We start from the raw sequence: 20,960 nt of genomic DNA on the forward strand, positions 1-20,960 counted from the left end.
GCGCCTTCACACGTGTGAGCCACGCAGTCTGGAACGGTTACATGGCAATAAGCCCCAGGGACGGGACGGCGGCGCCGACAGGCAGCCACCTGGATGTAACCTGCAGCTGTGCGCCATCTGTTTATGATTATGACTGCTAGCTTGAGAGTGTTCAACCGACCACTTGTCATAACAGGTAGGTCGGGTTTTTTTTTTTTTTGAAAACCCCCTTTGACCGGTCAGAGTTGAAATGGATGTGAACTGTCTTATCAGCTATAGCCAATTAACAGCCTATGTGCTCCAAGGAAATTTTGCCCCCCCCCCTTCATCTTTAAATGCACTTGCACCGGGCTTCAAACTGGGATGATTGGTTCAAGGGCCGCTAGGTGGCAGGCATAGGCCACGAGGGATGTTGGGCAAATTTTACACCTGATTCTTGAGGATGGTCCAAGACTTAGATGCTTCCTAGACTCCGATTAAAAGGCTACCAATCTGTATCTTTCTTTTTTTTCCTACGGAATTTAAAGGGCTTCAAAAATGTTCAATGATGCACTCGAAGTTTGAAGCAGGGATTTGCTTAATTACACTGATTATTATCAGCAATAATAGTCCAATGGTTAAAAACAAAAACCTTATCATGAATAAGACACATTGACATTTGTCCAGTGCCCATCCTCAGCCCCCACTCTGCAGCGTGTTGGCATTTCACCCCTCTGCTATGCCAATACGTCCTCCCCCTCACTCACCAACTCTCTCTCTCCCTCTGTGCCACTCTATCTGAAGCCAATCTGATGTGCCCCTGGGCTTCTGTCGGCAGAAAGAGGTGATAAACACCGCAACCATGACAACCGGCGAGCCAGACACACGCCCGAGTTCCTGTATCCTAATGGCGTAACTTGGCATCTTCTCCTCCTTTAATTCATCAGGTCCACCCTCCACCTGAGCTGATATTAATGCAATCGGGAGAGATGAAGGCGGCGCGGTTCCACTACAGTTTGAGCTTTTTCATCCTCATCTTAAGAGATAAGGATGTCTATCGGCATGTGAGATGGAACTGTATTAACACTAAATCCTCCACAATGCTTAAAATAGAGCTCAGATATTAGTCATTGTATAAATATTTCCCAAGTCTGATTGAAAGTAAGAGAAATGTTAGCATATCGATTCGTCGAACTTGCTTTAAAGCAGTCAGGCAGAAAGGGAAAGTACTGAGCTGGTACTCTCAAACACATCCTATTGATCACTAATGGAGCCTTTTTGAAAACACCATGAATGATGTTTTCAGAGCAAAAGTTCTGGCACCAGGCACACCGTAGCGAGCAGAGAGCCATTGCCGGGCTGAAATTGCTGGGCTGTGGTAATGGCGAGGATAAGCAGCCTGTGTGAAAGTGTTTTTAGGCGACTCACCACATAAAAACTTTCAGTGCAAAAGTGGCAGGCTCGTGTTCGTGATTGATTGGATAGGCCTCCTCAAACTGTGAACCTCCGCTTCAATGCCAACACATATGGCCTTTTCATGGTAAGGTATATTGTGTTTAGTGCGGCTGCAATGTAAGCCGTCGTAATTTCCCATTTTTCCGTCCTCCGCGCCCCTCTCTACGACTGAGCCCAAATTGAAGCTCAGTTCGGGCACCTCAGGCCTCCTCATAAAAATGTGTCTGTGTGAAAACGCAATGTAGAATGCAGCCAGCTGAATCATTGTAGGTATTATGAATTTCTCCCCTTCGGTCAGCTTCCTGTAGAGTCATCGGAGGCTGGAGCAGCAGCAACGAGAGTCTTTAACATAAGATTCCAAGGGGGCAAGGTTCCCATAGCAACTGATCTGAGTCCTAATTAAAACAGGGGATTTGATTAATTAGTTCAACTGTGTGTGTGTGTGTGTGTGTGTGTGTGTGTGTGTTTGTGTGTTTGTGTGTGTGTGTGTGTGTGTGTGTGTGGCATGGCTCCTTGTATGTGGCATGTGTGTGGGAGTCATGTTCTCGTTAGTCACGGTGTATCTTGTGTGTAGTTATGCTAAATGATGGGGGGGGGGGGTATTATATGCCTACATGTGTGTACGTGTGAGTATGTGTGTGTTCATGAGCCTCTGGGTAATCCTGTGAATCACTTCTGTGTTTTCAGCATGTCCTCTTGTGTGTTTGTGTGTGTGTGTGCGTGCGTGTGTTTCATGTCTCCCGGGAGGCTTGTCCTTGCCTGCAGTACTACTGTGTGAATCAGAGGTGAGTCCTCTGGAGTTGCCCTCTGCTTTAATCTGGAGCTAATGACAGAACCACCTGCCCTCCCGGCCATCGTCCTCCCCTCTTCCCACATATCTATCCCCTCTATCTGTTTGCCTCTATCCACTCTCCCTCCCCTCCTCTCCCTTTTAACACGCATCTCAGCCAGCCCTCACGAACCCCCAAAATCCCACTGCTCATTGTCTCCCTTTCTATCTGTCTCCCACAACCAGCCTGTTTTTTTTTTTTTCCTTTTGCTCCTTCCCTCCCTCTCTTCCCTGCTCTCTTTCTACTCCTTCCCACAGTGTACAGGGTGCCCTTGCCTGCCTCTCTGATTGCCTCATCCCACTGAGTAACAAGAGACTGGGGGAAGTGTGGGCTGCAAAGAAACCAAAACACATGTTAAGGGACAGCGCAACAGTATGTGAACAACGTGTCGCTTTAAGGAGATTTTCTGACCCATGGATTGGCAGGGGAGAGGAATAAACCATGTTCTTACTCTTGTCAGTGTGTCTGCTTGTCCTTGAGTCTTGAGTGTGTGTTCAGCCATGCATGCAAGCCAGTCCCAGTGGATATCTTGTGGGGAAAAAAAAAGCATAATTGGAGAGAGCTGCAAAAATGGGATGACCACTTCCTGCAATGGAAGAGAGGAAAGAGTGAGCAGGGAGAGGAAAACAAAAGAGAAGATATCAAAGAAGTAATGGCATGTAAACCAGTCTGAATTGACAAGAGCCCACAGGAGAATCAGAGTAAGAAAATAAAGAAGGAAGAAAGAGAGACGGGAAGGAAGGAAGGCAGGAAAAAAGGGGAGTGAAATAGAAGGAATGTAAGTACGATCTGACAGAAATAATTCAGATGAGAGAAAGGAAAAGGCTTTGGAGAATGAGAAAGCGGAGGAGGAAGAAAGGAGAAGTGGCTGAAATGAAACAGCATGAATCCCCATCCATTTCAGCACCGGACAGCTCCACAGACAGCACTAGGCCAGTATAAATAGATCCCCTACTTTAGAGGCCCCGTCAACGCTCCAGAAAAGTGCTTTATGTGCTCAGAGCGGTTCCTGCCCCTAGAGAACAGACACACAGGTATCTGATGATGCCTGATAACCATCTTCTCTCAGTTCCTCTCCGTTTGTTTTCTTAATTTAGGGAGCCTCCACGGTTCAGCGACAACACCGCAGTGAGGAAAGTGGGTGTTTTTCTCCCAGATTCTCCGTCACGGGCATCGTTAAACGGTAGACGATATAGCCTTAGGTCTGGGATCACATTACCCCTGCCACAGCTCTGGCATCACCAACCATAAAACTGGAAAAAAAAATATCTCCGGACCAGAGCCTATGCATCACTGAAGCTTATTTATATATATCAGCTGCAGCCCTGCATGTTATAGGTGACTTAAATGTGTGGGTGTGTCTGTAAGCAATCTCCACAAATGCATGTGACTGTGCATACATGCCCCGCGCCTGCCTGCCTGTTTCCATTGCAAGCGAGCGTTAAGTAGCCTTGTGGGGAAGCTGTAATACAGCCTAATGCACCTGAGAGCCCTGAAATCTATAACCATCATCTACATCTCACTGATATTACTGGAAGCGTCTCTGTTACTGTTTCTGATAGGAATCTCCAGGGAGAGCTCTCCCTTCCACTGCTGTAGGGAGAGGAAGGAGAGAGTGTGTGTGTGTGTGTGTGTGTGTGTGTGTGTGTGTGTGAGGGAGAGATGCAGCTCTCCATTTCCTCAAGGTGATTCACCTTAATGCACGCTGAAATCAATGTGAAATTGAACTGAAAATTGAACTTTCAGGTCAGTAATGTGGAAGGCATGTTGTTATTAAATCTTTTCCTATATCCATGAAACCGGCTTACTGATATTTGAACGCTTTTGAATGCTTGTTTTCAAAACCGTAACACCATAGCACCATGGTGTCCTTGATGGAGACCCCGCCACTGGTCCACTTGGTACCCCGGGCCTCTCTAGGGGCCTATACCTGTCGCTTGAAAGGAAGGACTGATAGAGCAGCAGCCACCGAACAAGCTATGATCACCCGGTGTAGGAAGCTCAGTTCAGTGTGTGTGTGTGTGTGTGTGTGTGGGGAGGGGGGGCGTCGTTGCTCTGTGCGCGTCTGTTGCGCCCACAACCTCCATTTGGTAAGACAGGTGTTTCGATGTAGGCCGTGCAGACTTCCAGGCCTCCCTGTAATCCCCCCCCCCAATGAAAGTCACCATAGTTTTCCCGAACGATGCTTTGTGCGTGCTCGCTCTCTCTCTCTCTAACGCGCGCGTGTGTGTGTGTATGTGCGCGACGGAGCCAGCTGGCACGAGTCGCCATGGTAACACACACCGGTTTCACGAAATCCGTCGGTGCTTAAGGGCAAGAGGAGAGATGAATAAACTAATGAGATTATAAATTATTGTCGGTATAGCTGAACAGTCGGGGCATTTTTACCAGACTGCACACGCGGGCAACGTGAGGAGAAAGTTTATGGGGCCCATTGTCTGTGACTCTTGTGTGTCTTCTGTAATCTGTTTATGATGAGGAACTGAACCGGCTCCTTTGGTGAGGAGGAACCCACCCTGCGCGCGTTGTGCCTTATATACAAACTAGCAGTTGCGCGCCGCCTTATTGCATGATTAATTCCGGCGCCTCCGTTCCCCCTTTTCTCTTCTATGAATTACCCGGTTGTGTTTGAGATGAAGAGAGGATTCTCCATCATTACGCAGGCTACAACTCCGCGCATTGCACGCCCGTCCAGCGGTCCAGTGCCGCAGCTCCCACGGGCTGCACTGTGGAGAAGCGGACCTGCATCCTAAAGCCACTCGGGGTTTTTTTTTTTTTTTCCTCTTTCTCTCTCTCTCTCTCTCTCTCTCTCTCTCTCTCTCCTGGTTTTTATCCTCCACCTCATTGCAGTCTTATCACGTCCCCCCTCTTGCTCTGCCCCCCCCTTCCCTCCCTCCCCCCCATCCGCCTCAGCCGCTACAGGAGAGAGAGAGAGAGGGAGAAGAGTGCGGCTGAATGTGAACGACATGTCGACAGTCAGCCTCTAAAGTGTTTTCTCGGTCGTTCCCTAATTCTTTGGCGGCGGACTGAGTGAGTATTACCCGCATCCCTGCTCTGCTAAGCGTCGGTGTGTGGATCAGAGAGGCTGGTGGGGAGAGACAGACAATGGGGAAATGCAATAGGACTGCGTTACTCTGCCAAGGATTTTCATACATAGCCTGGTAAATGTCTTAATAGGTTCTTTTAATGACTAGGCTGTTTAATTGGTCAGGCTTTAATTCTGCTAACTATTCCATTTTCTTGTGCTGTAATGTTAGGGGCTAATTGATTTTCTTGGAGGGCTATCCAGGCTGATAGCCCCATACATTTGATCAGTGATGCTGCTGCTCGCCTGATAGTGCGGGTTCTGTGCTGGGAGCAGGGGCCCATGTAAAAGCCAGTGTGCGGCTCGGCGAGGCTCTGTGTGTTCTGACGGACAGAGAGGACAGAGAGGTAGACACTGGAATTATGTGACATGAATAATACGGCGAGGAATAAGCGGTGGCCGTCATCCCTGACTCGCTTGCGTCAGTGTGCAGGTCTAGAGGAGAGGGGACTTTAAAAAGAAATTAGATACAAAATTTGGAGTCAGAGAGACTCAAGAAAGACGGGGAGGCAAGCCACACCTGTGTCGGGCCTGTTTTCAGATGGACATGAAGACAGAGACAGACAGATAGCTAGATAGATAGATAGATAGAGTTTGAAATGCTGCTGTGCTGTCACCAGTCAACACACAAGTCCTCTCCATTCTCGTTAACATAATGATGCAGAGCTATGCCACTGCTGACTAGTCCACTGGGCTGATTGGAGAAAGAGGCTTGAGTGTTGACTGTGTTTCTTCCTGTTAAGGAGAGATGGCCGTCCGACAAAGCAGAATCTAACAGGAGGGATCCCAGTGGTCTATCTGGACTCAGTATTGATCTCCTCTATACAAGGGGCTTCGGGCCCAGCGATAAACAGTGCATTTCTCGGATGAAAACGAGGACCTACTTGGACTCTGAGTGGGTTGTATTTCGTATTGTATTCCAATTTTTCAAACACTATTGAGCATGTTGGCCTAGATTGTCCTGTATTCCGTGTGTGAATCATACATGCTCCAGGCACTTTGATAAATGGTTGTATTTCCCTCTTTTTACAGGGAAGTGACATGTTTTTCCCTCTGCCCATGTTTTTACAAGTATTGTGGGATTGTCCAACAAGTATTGCGGCATTACACTGGTTTGTTATGAAATCACACACTCATCTACACGTGTCCCGCTACCTGTTTCTGTACTTGGCAGGCTATAAAAGCGTACTTTTTGGATATGGTTTGACCTTTCTCACATTGTTTTGACACACACGCACGCACACACATATGGATGCAACTTGGCTCCAGCGCCGTTTCTCTGTGAGGCGGGCGTACATTGTGTGCAGGGCGAGAGGAAGGCTTTGATGTAATCAATATCAGATTTCAGCAGTTTCACTGTGAGCTCTCCTCCTGAGTGGCAGCCTTGACTGACTCCTTACTGCTTATGCAATCCCACTCCTCTCTCCCACCTCACCCATTTCCTCTTCCTTTCTACCTACTCTCTGCCCATTACTCTTCCTTTATCTGTCTGTATCTCCTTTACTCCATTCCTTCGCCTTGTTCCCATTTTTCCTGCTTCTCCTCCTCCTCCTCTCGTTTCCACCTCTCCCTTCATCTTTCCCTGTCACAATCATCTCTGTGATTGCTCTTCCTTTCCCGGGTGGTGATGTTTTCACTGCTGCCTCCTTGTCTAACTTGCTGATGCTAGATTATTGCTGTATGATTACAGCTACCATGCCATCATGACCATCATTGCATTTTGCATGGCAATGTTCAACACTCTATGAGCAGATTGAGATGCTTTATCCAATTTAGATCTCATTAAGCTCCTTGCATCCCCATGCAAGGCTCACATCTCAGCTGTTTTTTCTTTTTTTTCGTTTTTATTTCCTGGACTACTGCAACTCTGTTCCTATTCTGTGGTTATTGCACTGCCACTTTCATGATAACCATCATCATCATCATCATCATCATGACCTCCACCATCACTATCAGTTCATGTTCCTGCTAATCACTGCACTGCCTTCACATCAGCCCTTTTAGAAAATTTTGAAGAGTTTAGATTCCAGTGTCATTATCACAATAATGAGTATGACAGGACTCAACGGCTGTTGATAACCTAACATATTCTGCTGATTGATAATATGGGGTATTTTGTGCCTGATCCTTCTGTTCTCTGATTGCCATTCATCTTATTAAATGGAGCAGTTCATTAGACAGAAGCATTATGAATCTGATTTGCATTTACCCATATTCATATTGCATACATTAAAGCAACACATGCGTGACATTTCAGCTTCAACAGGCAATTGAGAATACAGATGAATTTATTCATCGCAAGTTTCCTCCCCCCACTTGTCCAGAAAGCCAATCTGAAAATGATAAAATGCGATTCACAGGTGAACTAGCCCATGTGTTTGCCTTTGTTTTTCATTTTCAATGTCAGTATTTGAATTTTTAATTCAAAAGCAACATTGTAGCAGCTGAGAGATGGTTCAGCTTGTTGTTTTTAAATCAATATTTCCTGCTTCTGTGAACCCTGTAAATCCAAAGCCTTGTTTTCCTTTGCTAAATACATCTTTACAATTTTTTTTCTTCATATCAATGCATGCTGTGGCCTCCAGTTGGCCTGTACATCATTATTCCAATGTAATGTAATTCTTTCCCCATGGCACTCGAGTCTGTGTGATATAAGTTTTGTTTTCTGACTGTTTTAGTGTGCTTGTGATGTATCATCAATCTGATTCATCCTGACCTGACTTTTGCTGTTTGCCCTCTTTTAACCATATGTGTGTGCGTGTGTCTGTATGTGTCGCGTATTGCCGCGCAGTGCGGTGAAGGGCCGATGTCGGGCTGTAGCCCCAGGCTGCTGAGCTGAGAGGGAGAAGCAGGAGGATGCAGTGGGTCACTCTGGCAGTGGCCCTGGGGTGTGCGTTTCTGTCCCGGGCGACGCACGCCCCCACCCCTACCCCCACCTCCACACACACCCCTCTAGTGGACAACTCTGAGGAGGAAGTGGACGAGCCATGCTTCGAGCCATGCACGTGCGAGGTCAAAGAAGGTGTGCTGCACGTGCACTGTGATGGGCGGGGCTTCACTAATGTCAGCCAGGTATCACTCTTGTTCATTTATCTGCACGTGGAACTGCACTGCACTTTATTACGCTGTCATTTACTTCATTAACATACAGTAGCTCCAAGTCTAATATCCTGTCTCTAATGTGGCTTTTGGGTGTTTTTAACTGTTATGTAATTAATAAAATAACTCATTAGACCTCTAATTAATCACTCAGGTGTCACAGTCATGGGTCCGCCCTTTCAAGCTCAACCTCCAGAGGAACTCTCTGAGGCGTCTCTATAGCAACGGGTTTCATCACCTGGGCAACGCAGTATCAATAAACCTTGGCAACAATGCACTCCAGGACATCCGTGTGGGAGCTTTCCATGGGCTGGCCAAACTGAGACGCCTGTACCTCCATGAGAACAAGCTGGAGGTTTTCAGAAATGACACCTTTGCTGGCTTAGAGGCTCTGGAATACCTCCAGGTGGGTTTGAGACGATATTCCACGTTGATTATCCATGATTGACGGGATTATTGACAAAATTGCATAAGATTACAATAAGTAGCTTCAATAGAAATAGTCAGTGGTTAGCAGGTGGTCTGAGTGAAAGAATCTTCTCAAGATCTCTGTGCATTTTCACAAGGAGAGAGCTGCAGCTTTCAGTTCAGTCTATTTTTCATCTGCAGCAATTATATGTTCATCACATTTTCTCTTTCCTACCTGCAGGCTGACTACAACGTGATCAAACGAATCGACAGCGGTGCTCTGAGGTTCCTCTACAAGCTCCGGGTTCTCATCCTCAATGACAACCTGATCCCTGTCTTGCCTGCTCATCTGTTCAGGTTACATTCTGATTTTTTTTTTTTTTTACAGGAAAGCTTTTGAATTATGCCTGGAGTGATCTGTAGAAATAACAGACACAATTAGCTGGCCTGCACTGTTGTTGAATTAATGTTGCTGTGATTTCTTATTTCATATCATAAAAGACGGATTAATCATCCGATAAAAAAGCAGATTTCTCAGAGATGGAATGTATGAACCTATGTTTTCTCTTACTATCACATTATCCTTTCATCTAACCTAGCTAACTATCCCCCTCCTCATCCTCTTACTGCACCAGATCTGTGTCTCTGACTCATCTGGACCTGCGGGGAAACCGTCTGAAGAGCCTGGCATATGCTGGGACCCTGGAGTACGTTGGTCGCTCCCTGATGGAGCTACAGCTGGAGGAGAATCCTTGGAACTGTGGCTGCGAGGCAGTGCAGCTACAGCAGTGGCTGGGTCAGATCCCCTACACAGCTGTAGTTGGAGACGTTACCTGCGAATATCCCTTCCACCTTCATGGCAAGGACCTGAGGGAAATCCCCCGGAAGGAGCTGTGTGCTGACCTGCCGGATAAAGAATTACAAGGAGAGGGGGGTGGTCCAGCAGGATCGCAGCCCCAACATTTGCCCCCTAACTCTAAACCCAACTCCCATCCTGGGCGAGTCAGGCCGACTAAGCCCTCCTCTATGGTGCATGGCTCGCGCCAGAACACTCATACCTCTTCCACTTCATCATCCTCTTCTTCAGCGGAGCGTAAAGACAGGGAGCGGCACCCAAGGCCGACTAAAAGGCCTCGACCATCCAGAACATCCCCCACATCTCGCAGTCTGATGCCCAACCAGAATCCCCCTGTGGCTGGCTACCAAACACGACCCCCCATCCCTATCATCTGTCCCCTGGGCTGCACTTGCAACCTGCACATCACAGACCTAGGGCTGACCGTGAACTGCAAGGAGAACGGCTTCCTCAACGTGTCCCAGCTCACACCCCGCCCCCTCAATGGCCGCAAGCTCTACCTGAGTGGAAATTTAATCCAGAGGATCTACCGCACAGACTTCTGGAATTTCTCCAGTCTTGACCTGCTTCACCTGGGGAACAACCGCATCTCCTACCTCCAGGAGGGGGCCTTCTCCAGCCTAACAAGCCTGAGGAGCCTCTACCTGAATGGGAATAACCTGGAGAGGCTCAGCCCACACGTGTTCCTGGGGCTGCAGAATCTAAGGTAGGAAATTTTTTTATTTTTATTTTTTGTGTGTTTTCACATTTATTTTTCAAACAAATTAATAAATTGAAACCACAAGTCATCTTAGGTATTTCGACATTTGTTTATAAGTATGTGGAAATTAATTTCACTGTAGTACTGGCATAGCACAGAGCAGAACATTTTGATTACCATTATGGCGGAGTTTGATTGAAATGAAAAGTGCCCATTCTCTTCCGGGATTGTCAGTTGTTAGTCTCACTACCTTATGGCATGCTTCAGTTGAAGTGTGAGCCCTGTATGAGTGACAACATGTATGTTGAAATGTTTTTTTGTATTTGCATACAGAGGTGTTGATAAGGCAGTGAGACGTCTGGATGATGCCAGGAATTAGCTTTTTGGAAAAAAGGCTTATTATAAGAACGAGTCATCAGAATGTTGCATATGTATCATTGTCAGATTAAGCTTACAAAGATAATTCCTCTGCAAATAATGTATACAGCTAATATGTACAGTCAGTAGTTTTATTGTGGAGTTTTATTAAGACAACAGGTCAACTTTCATGCTCCACTGTACAAAGAATGAGGGGGTTTGTGCAATAATGCCTTTATATTCAGAACATCATTCAGCGTTGAGTTTTCAGCCCCGTTCTTTCTGTATTTCAAGACAAGGGTCAGGAAATCTATAGACCTGTTCATTTCCACTATTAATCAATAATAAAGATCCTCTCAAGACATTCAAGAATGTTTTCCTCTTAACCTCTTGTTAGCCTTTCTTAGTGACTCTAGGGTGACTGAGCGCTATAAGTGATTTAAACGAGATCTATTACTTATTTAAGCAGCGGAAGTATATTGGACGGCTAGCATGCAAGGAGAAGTCTCCACTGATTTCTATTATTGAAGAAAAACTTTAAAAATTCAAAGTTTCCTAAATTTAACATGATGATCAGGCCATGCCGAGACAAGTGTAAGTAGTCATCAGTGTAAAATTACACAATATCATTTGATACTGATCAGCTAATCAGCTGTGAACAAGGAAGGTGTAGATTAAATCAAATTTCTGTTATGACTTCTTTACATAAATATTCATCAATGTAATTATTATGCCGTGGTGCAGGAGAGGGTACTTCAAAACAGAGTACTTCAAAATAAATTGCTTTAAAAATTCATACTGTGCTCTAATCAAGAATCAAAAATAATGTTTTTGTACCAAGGTAAGGCGAAGACAGACAAACAGATGACCTTGTTGGCTTGTTGTAATGTTATTATATTTCATGTATCTTTACTGTCAAATATAATTTCTTTTAACATAACCATGTCCCTTTTATCCTCCTATTTTCATAGTTTTCAGTTCCTATCTTTCCCGTCTTCGTTTCCCGTCTTCAGTTTCTATACACGTAAACCCTGTAACACTGTCCTCTCCTTTATTTTAGGTACCTTTATTTTGAGTACAACGAGATCCATGAGGTAGATCCCGGGACATTCAACTCCATGCCGTCCCTCCAGCTTTTGTTCCTCAACGCCAACCTGCTGCGGAGCCTCCCTCTCGGTGTGTTTTCAGGAGTTAATCTGGCTCGCCTCAATCTAAGAAACAACCACCTTCTGCAGCTTCCTATGGAGGGTGTGCTTGAGCACCTCACCGGACTGGTACAGGTTGGTGCAAGCCTAAAACTGAGCATTTACTCAATGGCTGAGGTGGTTTCAGTGCAGGTGGATGCTTGAAAAAAAAAAAAAAGACTGATCTCCTAGCCAGTGTGTGTGTGTCAGTGTAAATGAGTCAGATACCTGGCATGAGGCTTTTAGCAAATTTAGGCCAAATAACATGCATTTTGTTGAGTGACAGTGGCAGTCTGAAAAATGGAGATTATTGAACTGGATCACCCCCGCTGATTGACTAAACGAAAATGAGTGTAATTATACAGAGTATATTTATTTCAAATGTCATTGCCAAGACACTTTATATTATCACAGCTTGATGAAATAAACAAAACAAGCTGAAATCTTGGACCTAGCCAAACCCGCATTTAAAACTTCTGGCAGCCCCTGATCTCCTGGCCTCTGGCACAGCTGCAGTTTTCTCCATCATCTGCGTCGTCTGTTGTTTTGAGAGCTCTGCTGTGGCATGTGGGACTATGGTTGTGCCTCAGGTATTCTAATTGGAAAATTGCAGTTGACTTGATTTGCATAAGTGGTGTTAATAAATCAGCATCTAAACTGGAGAAAGCTGAACCCCTCAAGTTTTTGAGTATGCTTGTAATTAAGCCACCTCTTGGTAAATAGACTGTATAAACTACAGTATGTGTTAAATTCACTGTTTGTGTTTGGCCTTACCTCGCACATTTGACCGTGCACAATGCGCCGATAAGGACCGAACTTAAGGTATTACATTTTTTTCATCCTGCCTCCTCTCACTTCAGCAAATTTAGTGTACCAGGCTTTTTTCAGACAGCCAGAGTAGAATGAGGTACGGTGGGTGTGGATTAGCCTGAATGTCATTGTGAATTTCTGCCTTACTTCGCTCGATGAAAAATTCCTGATCTGTAATTGTGGGTGAGGCCGGCAGTTCAGAGGCTGTTTCTAAATGTTTGCTCAAGGGAAGGACGACAGTGGTTTACGGAGCTGGAGGAACCATGTAGAAGTGTATTATGTTTTTGTGCTGTTATACACCTCTGAGGTCCAAGAGCATCAAAGCATTCACCAAATGGAAGTACACTGCAGGCCATATTCATAAAGCCCATGAATGAACTCATTCATTTACCGGGGTTGTTATTACTCTGACAAAGCCACATTAGCGCTGCCCATGGACTGCAGAAAATAATGTGACAATGATATCACCTGTTGACTTACTGCTGGCCTGTTTGAAGGTTGGGAAGTGGGATTTCTGGGCGCTGGCGTGTGTTTTTGGAGCCAGATATTGCACAGTAAAATCAAAGGGTAACACAGATGGAAGCAGGGTGAAGCTCACAGCTGCTGTAAAAAGCAGTCCATTTTGTTAATGATAAAGCACCAGCATGTATATCTTAGAGTCACTGTCACCATCAAGGACAGGATTATACAGTTAAACCCACTTACTGATATTTTTGAAAAATGCCTCCTTGATGTCTCTGTTATTTAAAAAACATAACCATTGGTGTCTCATTAGAGAGAAAATTAAAATTGCTACGGTGTCTATAAATTCTCAACTAGAGATTTAAGAGCAACCTGAGAGATTATTATAAAATTAAGTTAGGTGAATCAGCATCTGAGTGGATGCCAGAAATATGTAGTTCAGGGATACATGTACCTTTCCCAGTAAATACAAAAAAAAAAACGTCGTACAGTTGGGCAGCACTCACTCATCATCGCCAACTGCAGTGAAGAAGTTTGCCCATAGGAACGTTTCACCTTGAGTGATGTCAGATAGAAAAACAATGCACACTCAGGAAAGATTGATGAAAACAATACAGTATTCACCAGGGACTTGTTTAACAGAACGCCATTACATTTAACGCCCAACATAGCTATGCCTGATTATCAGTTTTTACGTGACTCGGTGTAAGTACACCAGCAACCTATGTGCACTACAGTTTGATACAATCAGTGATAATATTTCTTAAGGGTGTTGAGCACATGTACGAATAAGTATTTCAAGGGACGGTTCAACATCCTAGGAAATATGCTATTTATGCTATAAGAAGACCGATACCCTCACAATATCTGTATGCTACACTGTATGAAGTTAGAGTAAGCACTCGGTTAGCTTAGCTTAGCGGAAAGACTGGGAACAGGGAAACAGCTAGCCTAGCTCTGTCCAAAGATAACAAAATCCACCAACCAACTCCTTTAAAGCTCACTAATTAACACGTTATATCTTGTTGGTTGCAAAAAAAAGCTTAAAGCAACATGTTTTATGTGTGGTGAATACAGTGAATTACCATTGCCACTGACTTAGTCGTTAGCTTTTTTAGCTCGCCATTGATGCACAGTACGTTGTGTCCTAGCTAAGAGCTTATTGAAAGACAAGGAAAGTTGCAGAAACAGCCATGTGATAATTCTGTTGCAAGTATTTAGCTTGGCTGCTGAGCTATTAAACTTGTAAACAGTGCTTCAATAGGCCTAGTTTTTTACTTTTAACGAAATAGTTCCGAACCAGCAACTGACTCTACTTATTACAATCAGTACTGTAATGCGGTCGCTTAGCTTGTAAAAAAATGAACAAATTACATAGTCAGTGATATGAAACTTTGACAAAACTGAACAAACCAATCATTCATCATTTAATGAACTTACCACGTTATTACATACTGAATATTAAAACTCAACTTTCTGTTGTCAGACTGGCCACATGAAATGCAATAACATTGATTCAATTCAAAAACTCAGCTGAGAGTCAGGTAGTAGAGTTGATTATGACCACGTCTTACCAGAGAAAATCTAATTCAATAAAACTCTTACTTCTGGCCATTATTTTCAGTTGGTTGTTTTACATCCTATGTAGTAAGTTTCTTCTTAACACAATACAAACTGTGGGATATATTTATGCATTGAAAACCAGTAAGATTTTCTTGAAGTATAATCCAATATTTCACTTGATATTTCACAGCATAGCAAAAACACTACCACTACGGGTGCTTTAAACAAAAATTCAGTATCTATAGCAGCGCTGAAAAGTAGATTTTATTTGAATGTTCTTTCCAGTTGTGTGTGATTTACAAATATGGCCAAACTGTTTAAAAAGACGATACAAAACCTCAATTCCTGGTTGTATTTTGTTGTTTAGTGTTGTATTCTTCTGCATGTAACATGCCAAACATACTCATCATGTCATGTCTACGTAGGTCCATAGCAGTTTGGGGCACATATTAAAAACAGAAAAAATCCAAATATTTAATACAGCAGCGATAAAAGTTAGTGTTTTCCCTCAGCAAAAAGGGCTTATTTCTAGACTCACCATGTTGCACTGATGTTCAGCAATCGCACAGAGGCGGAGATGCCAGTTTCTCCACTGAAGGTAGCCTCAATGGACCAGAAACTCTTGCTCTTTGCTCCTTGCCATTACAACCGCTCTGTCTCCACGCACATGAAACACAAACTGCAGGATAGAACAGGTTCATGCCCCTTTCTCAAGAGGTTGTTGTTGTTGTTGGGAAATATGGGAACTCACTATCTGACTAGCTGAGGCAGGCAAAGGGAGTGTGAGTACTCTATGAAGTAAATTACAACACTTCAGAAACAAACATTAAAAAAAACTCCTGGAATTCGCTCAACATCACAGACTGATAAAATATAACAGTGTAACAGAATCCATGAGTGAATTTGCTTTGACACATTTCTCTGGCTTTGCATGTAGCCATGAAGTTATCCAACATACACATTTTTCAGAAGAACTGAATCGTGCGCAGACAGCAGATTCCTCTTCAAATGCACTGTTTTCATTTTCACTCTGTGTATTATTCAAAAGACAATGGAACACATTCATCAGTATGGAAAAGGTTAGGCAGGCTGGAGCTCAGGGGCGTCTCATCACCAGAGACTACAGCAAAATCCCTGCACCAGAACTTCCAAAAACCTGCTTAAATTGACTATATTTCTATGAACTAACCGGAACAATTCTAATGACTGACAGGATATTTCTGTTTGGGCAAAGTGATCAATTATAAGACACATGACTCGCTGAGTACATCCTGAATTTCTCCCTTGATGTGATTTTCTTTATAGCTCCCGAGTAAATTTTGGACAATTATTGCTTGATCTTTGATCTCTGTCGTAATGATAAAAACCCCCAAGAGCAAATTTTCTCTTCTGTGGCTGAGCCGTGGCAGTTTCTATCAAAAAATTGAAGTCATTAATTAAGTCCGGCTAAATATATTTTCTGACAAAAGAGGGTTTTTTTTTTTTCATGAATTTCTTTGTGAATATGCAACATCAAAACAGTGAATGTTGCACTCACATCTGTAACATTTAAAGAGTGCTAGAATGTGGAATGAGTTTACTAAAAGCCTCATTATAAAAAAAAAATATAAGGGTTTCATTCACTTGCATTTCCGCTGCTACTACCACCTGTCGGGCTAACTGATGGTCTTTAATTTCCCTTCACAACAGAGCTTTGATTGACAAGTTGACAGCAAATCACACACTAGGTGATCGGGCGTATAAATTGTAAACTGTGTTGGACATGTGGGACAGATGCTTGCGAAAGGGAAGGGGATTGAGCCCTTGGGATCTGTGTGAAAGCAAACAACACCTGGGAATAAAATGCTTCAAGAATTCCAACCAGATGTAAGATTGTAGTTGTGGAATTTATGAAACTGCAAAAAAAAGCTGACACTTTAGTCATACAGTGTTTATTTAAAATGCCACCTTGTTATTTAATGTTAATTCATGCTACTTTACAGGCCAGATGTGTCCCAATAATACAGAAACTTGCAAAGCTGCACTTGTCAGTGGACCTTTTTAATATAGTGGAAGTGTTCAAACTGAGTTAAAACTGCGGCTGAGTGTTGTTTCTGCTTACCCTCCAGTCGCAATTATGTCATTATCAAAGCCACACTAAAGCCCACCGTGGGATAACTTCAATAAAGTGAAGGAGCCTCCTGTTGTTCAGTGTGAGGCATGGGGAAGTACTCATACCATGGCTCCCACAGCAGCAATGCTGAATCATCTTGAAAAGCATCCACCTATTTCTGCAAGCCAGGGAGATGGTCTAACCAAATTAGCGCGACAACATTTGTGCAAGATCCTTGGAAGTGTGACAGCGAGTATATCAGCTTTCATTGCCAATGTCATTGCTTAAGATACAGAATAGATCAGTTCAGCAGACAATACGACATGATGTAAGTGATTCCCTTTGTGCATAATCTGCTTTAGCCTTTTTCAAAGTGTGGCAAAGTGAATATTCAAGATTGTTTTAGGACACGCAATCAATAGGTGGCAATGAAAAAATGGTTTTACGCACATACCTAGTGGAGTAGAGCAGAAGGGAGAGTTGCATCACATCCCATCTATTGTTAAAAACAAAGTGCTGTGAGACTCTCGCATGCTTGTCGCACAAAACCTGCCGGTTAGTGAATAAGTGTGAATAAGCACTTATGTTAACTCTGAGTGTTTTTTATTGTAAACTAAAATTTTCCTATAACCTGCTTTAGTACATGTGTGAACAGCTTTTTAAGTGAGCACTTGTGGGTGGTACGAGTTGAATTGGTCACTGCTCAGATCGTTGTCTATTACTGAGAATATATCATGCCTGTGCACGGCCATTCAGGAAATGTAAGCACTTCAATTATTTGATGACCCTATAATGACACTATTTACATTAATCTGGGCTGCTCCACGCCTGCATATTTCAAAAAATCATTTAGAGACACTGGCCATCATGGAGAGCTGTATTCTATTATGCAAATGCTGAAAAACTCCATTTTTTTCATTTTCCATATATTCTTGCTGGTGAGAGACAAAGAAAGCAGAAAAAACATAATTTTTCTTGTTGTCATCTTATTAGAGTGCTAGCTACTGGCTTATTCTTCAACACAACAGAGATTTACCAAGTTCCTAATATATATCCCAAGGATATCAGCAATATTACCCATTTTTTTTGTTTGCATTCCACAAAGTGATTCATGAATTCGCATTGCATGGCAGACCAGTAATTAGTGTACCATTACACAATGACAAGGCGCTTTGATTTTATGTGTGTCTCCAGGTGGACCTGCAGCAGAACCCATGGGAGTGCAACTGTGAAGCAGCTCCACTGAAGCGTTGGCTGGAGGGGCTCAGCGCGGTGGTGGTGGTGGGAGAGGTGGTCTGCCATTCCCCAGAAAAGACCAAAGGTGTAGACCTGCGCTCCCTCTCCATGGAGCTGCTCTGCCCCGAGCTGGAGCCCGAGAAAGACCAGGGGCAGGAGGAGCAGATAGCCACCTCCACAGCTCCAGGCAGAGGTGTATCGGTTGGCTACCCCGGCTCAGGGCTGGGCCCTCTGGTCCCTCCGGGGAAGGATTCAATCCCTCTGTCGGTGTTAGTGCTCAGCCTGCTGGTGTTGTTTGTCTCAGCATTCTTCGCGGCAGCGGCACTAATCGCCTACGCCCTGAGGAGGAGGGACAAGCTGCCGTTCCGTCGCCAGGGAGAGGTAGACTTGGCCGGCATCCAGATGGAGTGTGGAATCTTCACCGAGCAGACACACCACCACCACCACCATCACCACGGCCTCCCGGAGACGCCGCCTCTAAATCCTCCGGAACACAATCACGTCTATGACACCATCTTGCCCCCAGAGGCTGCATCAAAAGGTCCCGACCCCGCTGCAGCCTCGCACATGTGTAGCAACCCCATCTACAAAGAGGAGCAGGATACTGCAGTGAAACAGCGACCACGGCAGCAGCAGACGTTTGCAGCTTCCAAAGAGAGCGAGGAAGGATACTGCTCTGCAGCAGAGAAGGAGAGGGAGTGGACTCTGGAGGTGTCCTCGTCACCCATCAACACTGTTACAGGAGCGATGGGGCCGCTCGCCGGCCTTCACGGGAATGGCATCCTTTGCCCCACAGTGATCGACAGCCAGGGCCCCACCCCTAAAGTCGAACTGGTGGACTGCCTCTTCAGACTCCCCGCCCCAGAGTTCAGAGACCTGCCAGACAGGTACGCGAGGCCACCGCCCCGCTATCCCCACCCCCAAGACTCCAAACAGGACACCAGACCCGACCAAACGCTCGTGGTCACCACCGTCAGCTCCACAGCAGGTGGTAGTAACAGCAGCCAGAGCGAGCAGGGAGCGGGAGAGCAGAGAGCCCGACTGAGGACCACACCAGACTACATGGAGGTGCTGGACCGCTCTTACCAGTTCTAACACTCCTCCTCCTCCTCCTCCTCCTCCTCGTCCTCCTCCTCCTCCTGTTACCCCTCTTCTCTTGTCTCCTCTTCATCTTCCTCTCTGGTGATGAATCATCCAGTAACAATGACTTCTGTACAGAGGCTGGCGTGGCTTTTAGAGGAGCCTGTGGGGGAGCAGGACTACACTACATACTATGTTTATTCCTGGATAACGAGCTGAGGTCAGTTTTTGTATTTTCCCCACTACTGGCATATAGGTTTGGCAAGGATTAGCTGATCCCCGATCTCTGCCTGGAGGCGAAACTTCAGCTGCAGCTACTACAGTATTTTTTCCTCCGTTACACCTCACAATCAGAAGAACCGAGGCTCTATGTTTCTACTCAGCGCCAAAACGAGCGGGAGACAGTGTGGTGGTGGTGGTGGTGGTGGTGGTGTACGTTAATGTTCATATTATCACTCTCAAAAGACCCGCGTGGAGGTGAAACGCACCAGCTCTGTGCAACATCAAACACAGTCATAAACTTTGACAGCCGGAAGGTGTGGAGCGGGCTGGGCGGACGCGTAAGATGGAGAAACGACGGAGACAAAGCGAGAGGGAGAGAAATTACTGAAAACAGCCAAGTGCCTTAGCAATGAACAGCCAGCAGTGTGGTCAATGCTTATTTTTCTATGAATACAGATCTATTTATCTAAACAAAGAGGTTTGACTACCAACGGATGAGATGCTGATGGACAACTGAGACTAAAACCAATCAAAGCCGCCGAATAATTGCATTCCCTGGATGAGCCAAAAATAATAATATACCCCGTCAATATTGGAGTTGTTTGTATGCAGTTCAGTTCATTTTCATCTCATCCAGTTAACTTAATTTGCTTATCCAGTAGAATTTTTACAGGGCTAGATGACGGACTTATCCATGAATAGTTGGTTGCTTTGTGAAGTTATAAAAAAGCTTCTGTTTTTAAGGGGGAAAGGATAGAGAAATTATTATTTTTTGGGTGCAAGACAAAATAAAGGAACGCCGACATACAGAGGGACATTGTGGCAATGGATGCTTTTTGGATTTCTTAATCAACTAGACTTAATGGGGCCACAAGGACCTCTGCCTCACATTTTCTTTCATCGGACAAAGGCACCGACGTTATTGTATTGATTTTCAAGTATTTCTCAGAGGAAATTGAATGGCAAAAAAAGGACAAAAAACCAGGACGTGAGGGCATTTTTTTCATTTTGTGAAAAAAAAAAAAAAGACAGACACTTCTATCAACTATCAATTATTATCTTTTATGGAGGTACCTTTTTATGCTTTTATCTCCTACCAATAGTAGAGGCAGTTGTGAATATATTTATTCTTAGTTTTTGCGTGTTGAAGCTCTCCTGTAAGGGATCATGTTATATTAATGTATAGGATGATTCTGCATCTGGTTCAGCCTTCTTACCGCCGACCCACGAAATACAATAAAGGGTGCTACGTCAAAACCTTGCGATGGCAGCTACTATATGACGCGCGCACACACACACACACACACACACACACACACACACACACACACGCCCTGAACCCCCATAAATGCACATTCACTCTCTCTGTCTCTGTTGCCTTAATGGTGCATGAAAGAAGCAGCTCGAGGTATGCTAAGCCTGTAAGCTCGTCCACGCAGCATGTTAGAGCGATCAGATGAGAGTTGAGCAAAGCTGAGGGCCTGCAGCGTTCCTCACACACTAAAGGGTGGACATAGAAGCTAATAGTGTGAAATCTACCACATTAACAGTATAAAATCAATA

General features: G+C 44.6%; 1 protein-coding gene across 1 annotated transcript; it reads left to right on the forward strand.

The window, feature by feature from the left end:
- Positions 1 to 54: 54 nt before the first annotated feature.
- On the forward strand, positions 55 to 20,634 carry LOC120795956 (SLIT and NTRK-like protein 3). Its single transcript, XM_040138274.1, has 7 exons — positions 55 to 175; positions 8,120 to 8,400; positions 8,582 to 8,833; positions 9,077 to 9,192; positions 9,471 to 10,397; positions 11,809 to 12,028; positions 18,054 to 20,634. The coding sequence occupies exons 2-7, from the start codon at positions 8,185 to 8,187 to the stop codon at positions 19,188 to 19,190; spliced, it is 2,868 nt and encodes a 955-aa protein (XP_039994208.1). The 5' UTR covers positions 55 to 175; positions 8,120 to 8,184; the 3' UTR covers positions 19,191 to 20,634.
- Positions 20,635 to 20,960: the final 326 nt, after the last annotated feature.

This window comes from Xiphias gladius, chromosome 10 (genome assembly GCF_016859285.1).
Source record: "Xiphias gladius isolate SHS-SW01 ecotype Sanya breed wild chromosome 10, ASM1685928v1, whole genome shotgun sequence".
In the NCBI taxonomy this organism is placed as follows: domain Eukaryota; kingdom Metazoa; phylum Chordata; class Actinopteri; order Istiophoriformes; family Xiphiidae; genus Xiphias; species Xiphias gladius.

Excerpts from the sequence above, each read along its gene's own strand:
- LOC120795956 (XM_040138274.1), top strand. The coding sequence starts at position 8,185 with ATGCAGTGGGTCACTCTGGCAGTGGCCCTGGGGTGTGCGTTTCTGTCC. Across the intron at positions 9,193-9,470 it reads TTGCCTGCTCATCTGTTCAG|ATCTGTGTCTCTGACTCATC; the intron begins GTTACATTCTGA and ends TTACTGCACCAG. Across the intron at positions 12,029-18,053 it reads ACCTCACCGGACTGGTACAG|GTGGACCTGCAGCAGAACCC; the intron begins GTTGGTGCAAGC and ends GTGTGTCTCCAG.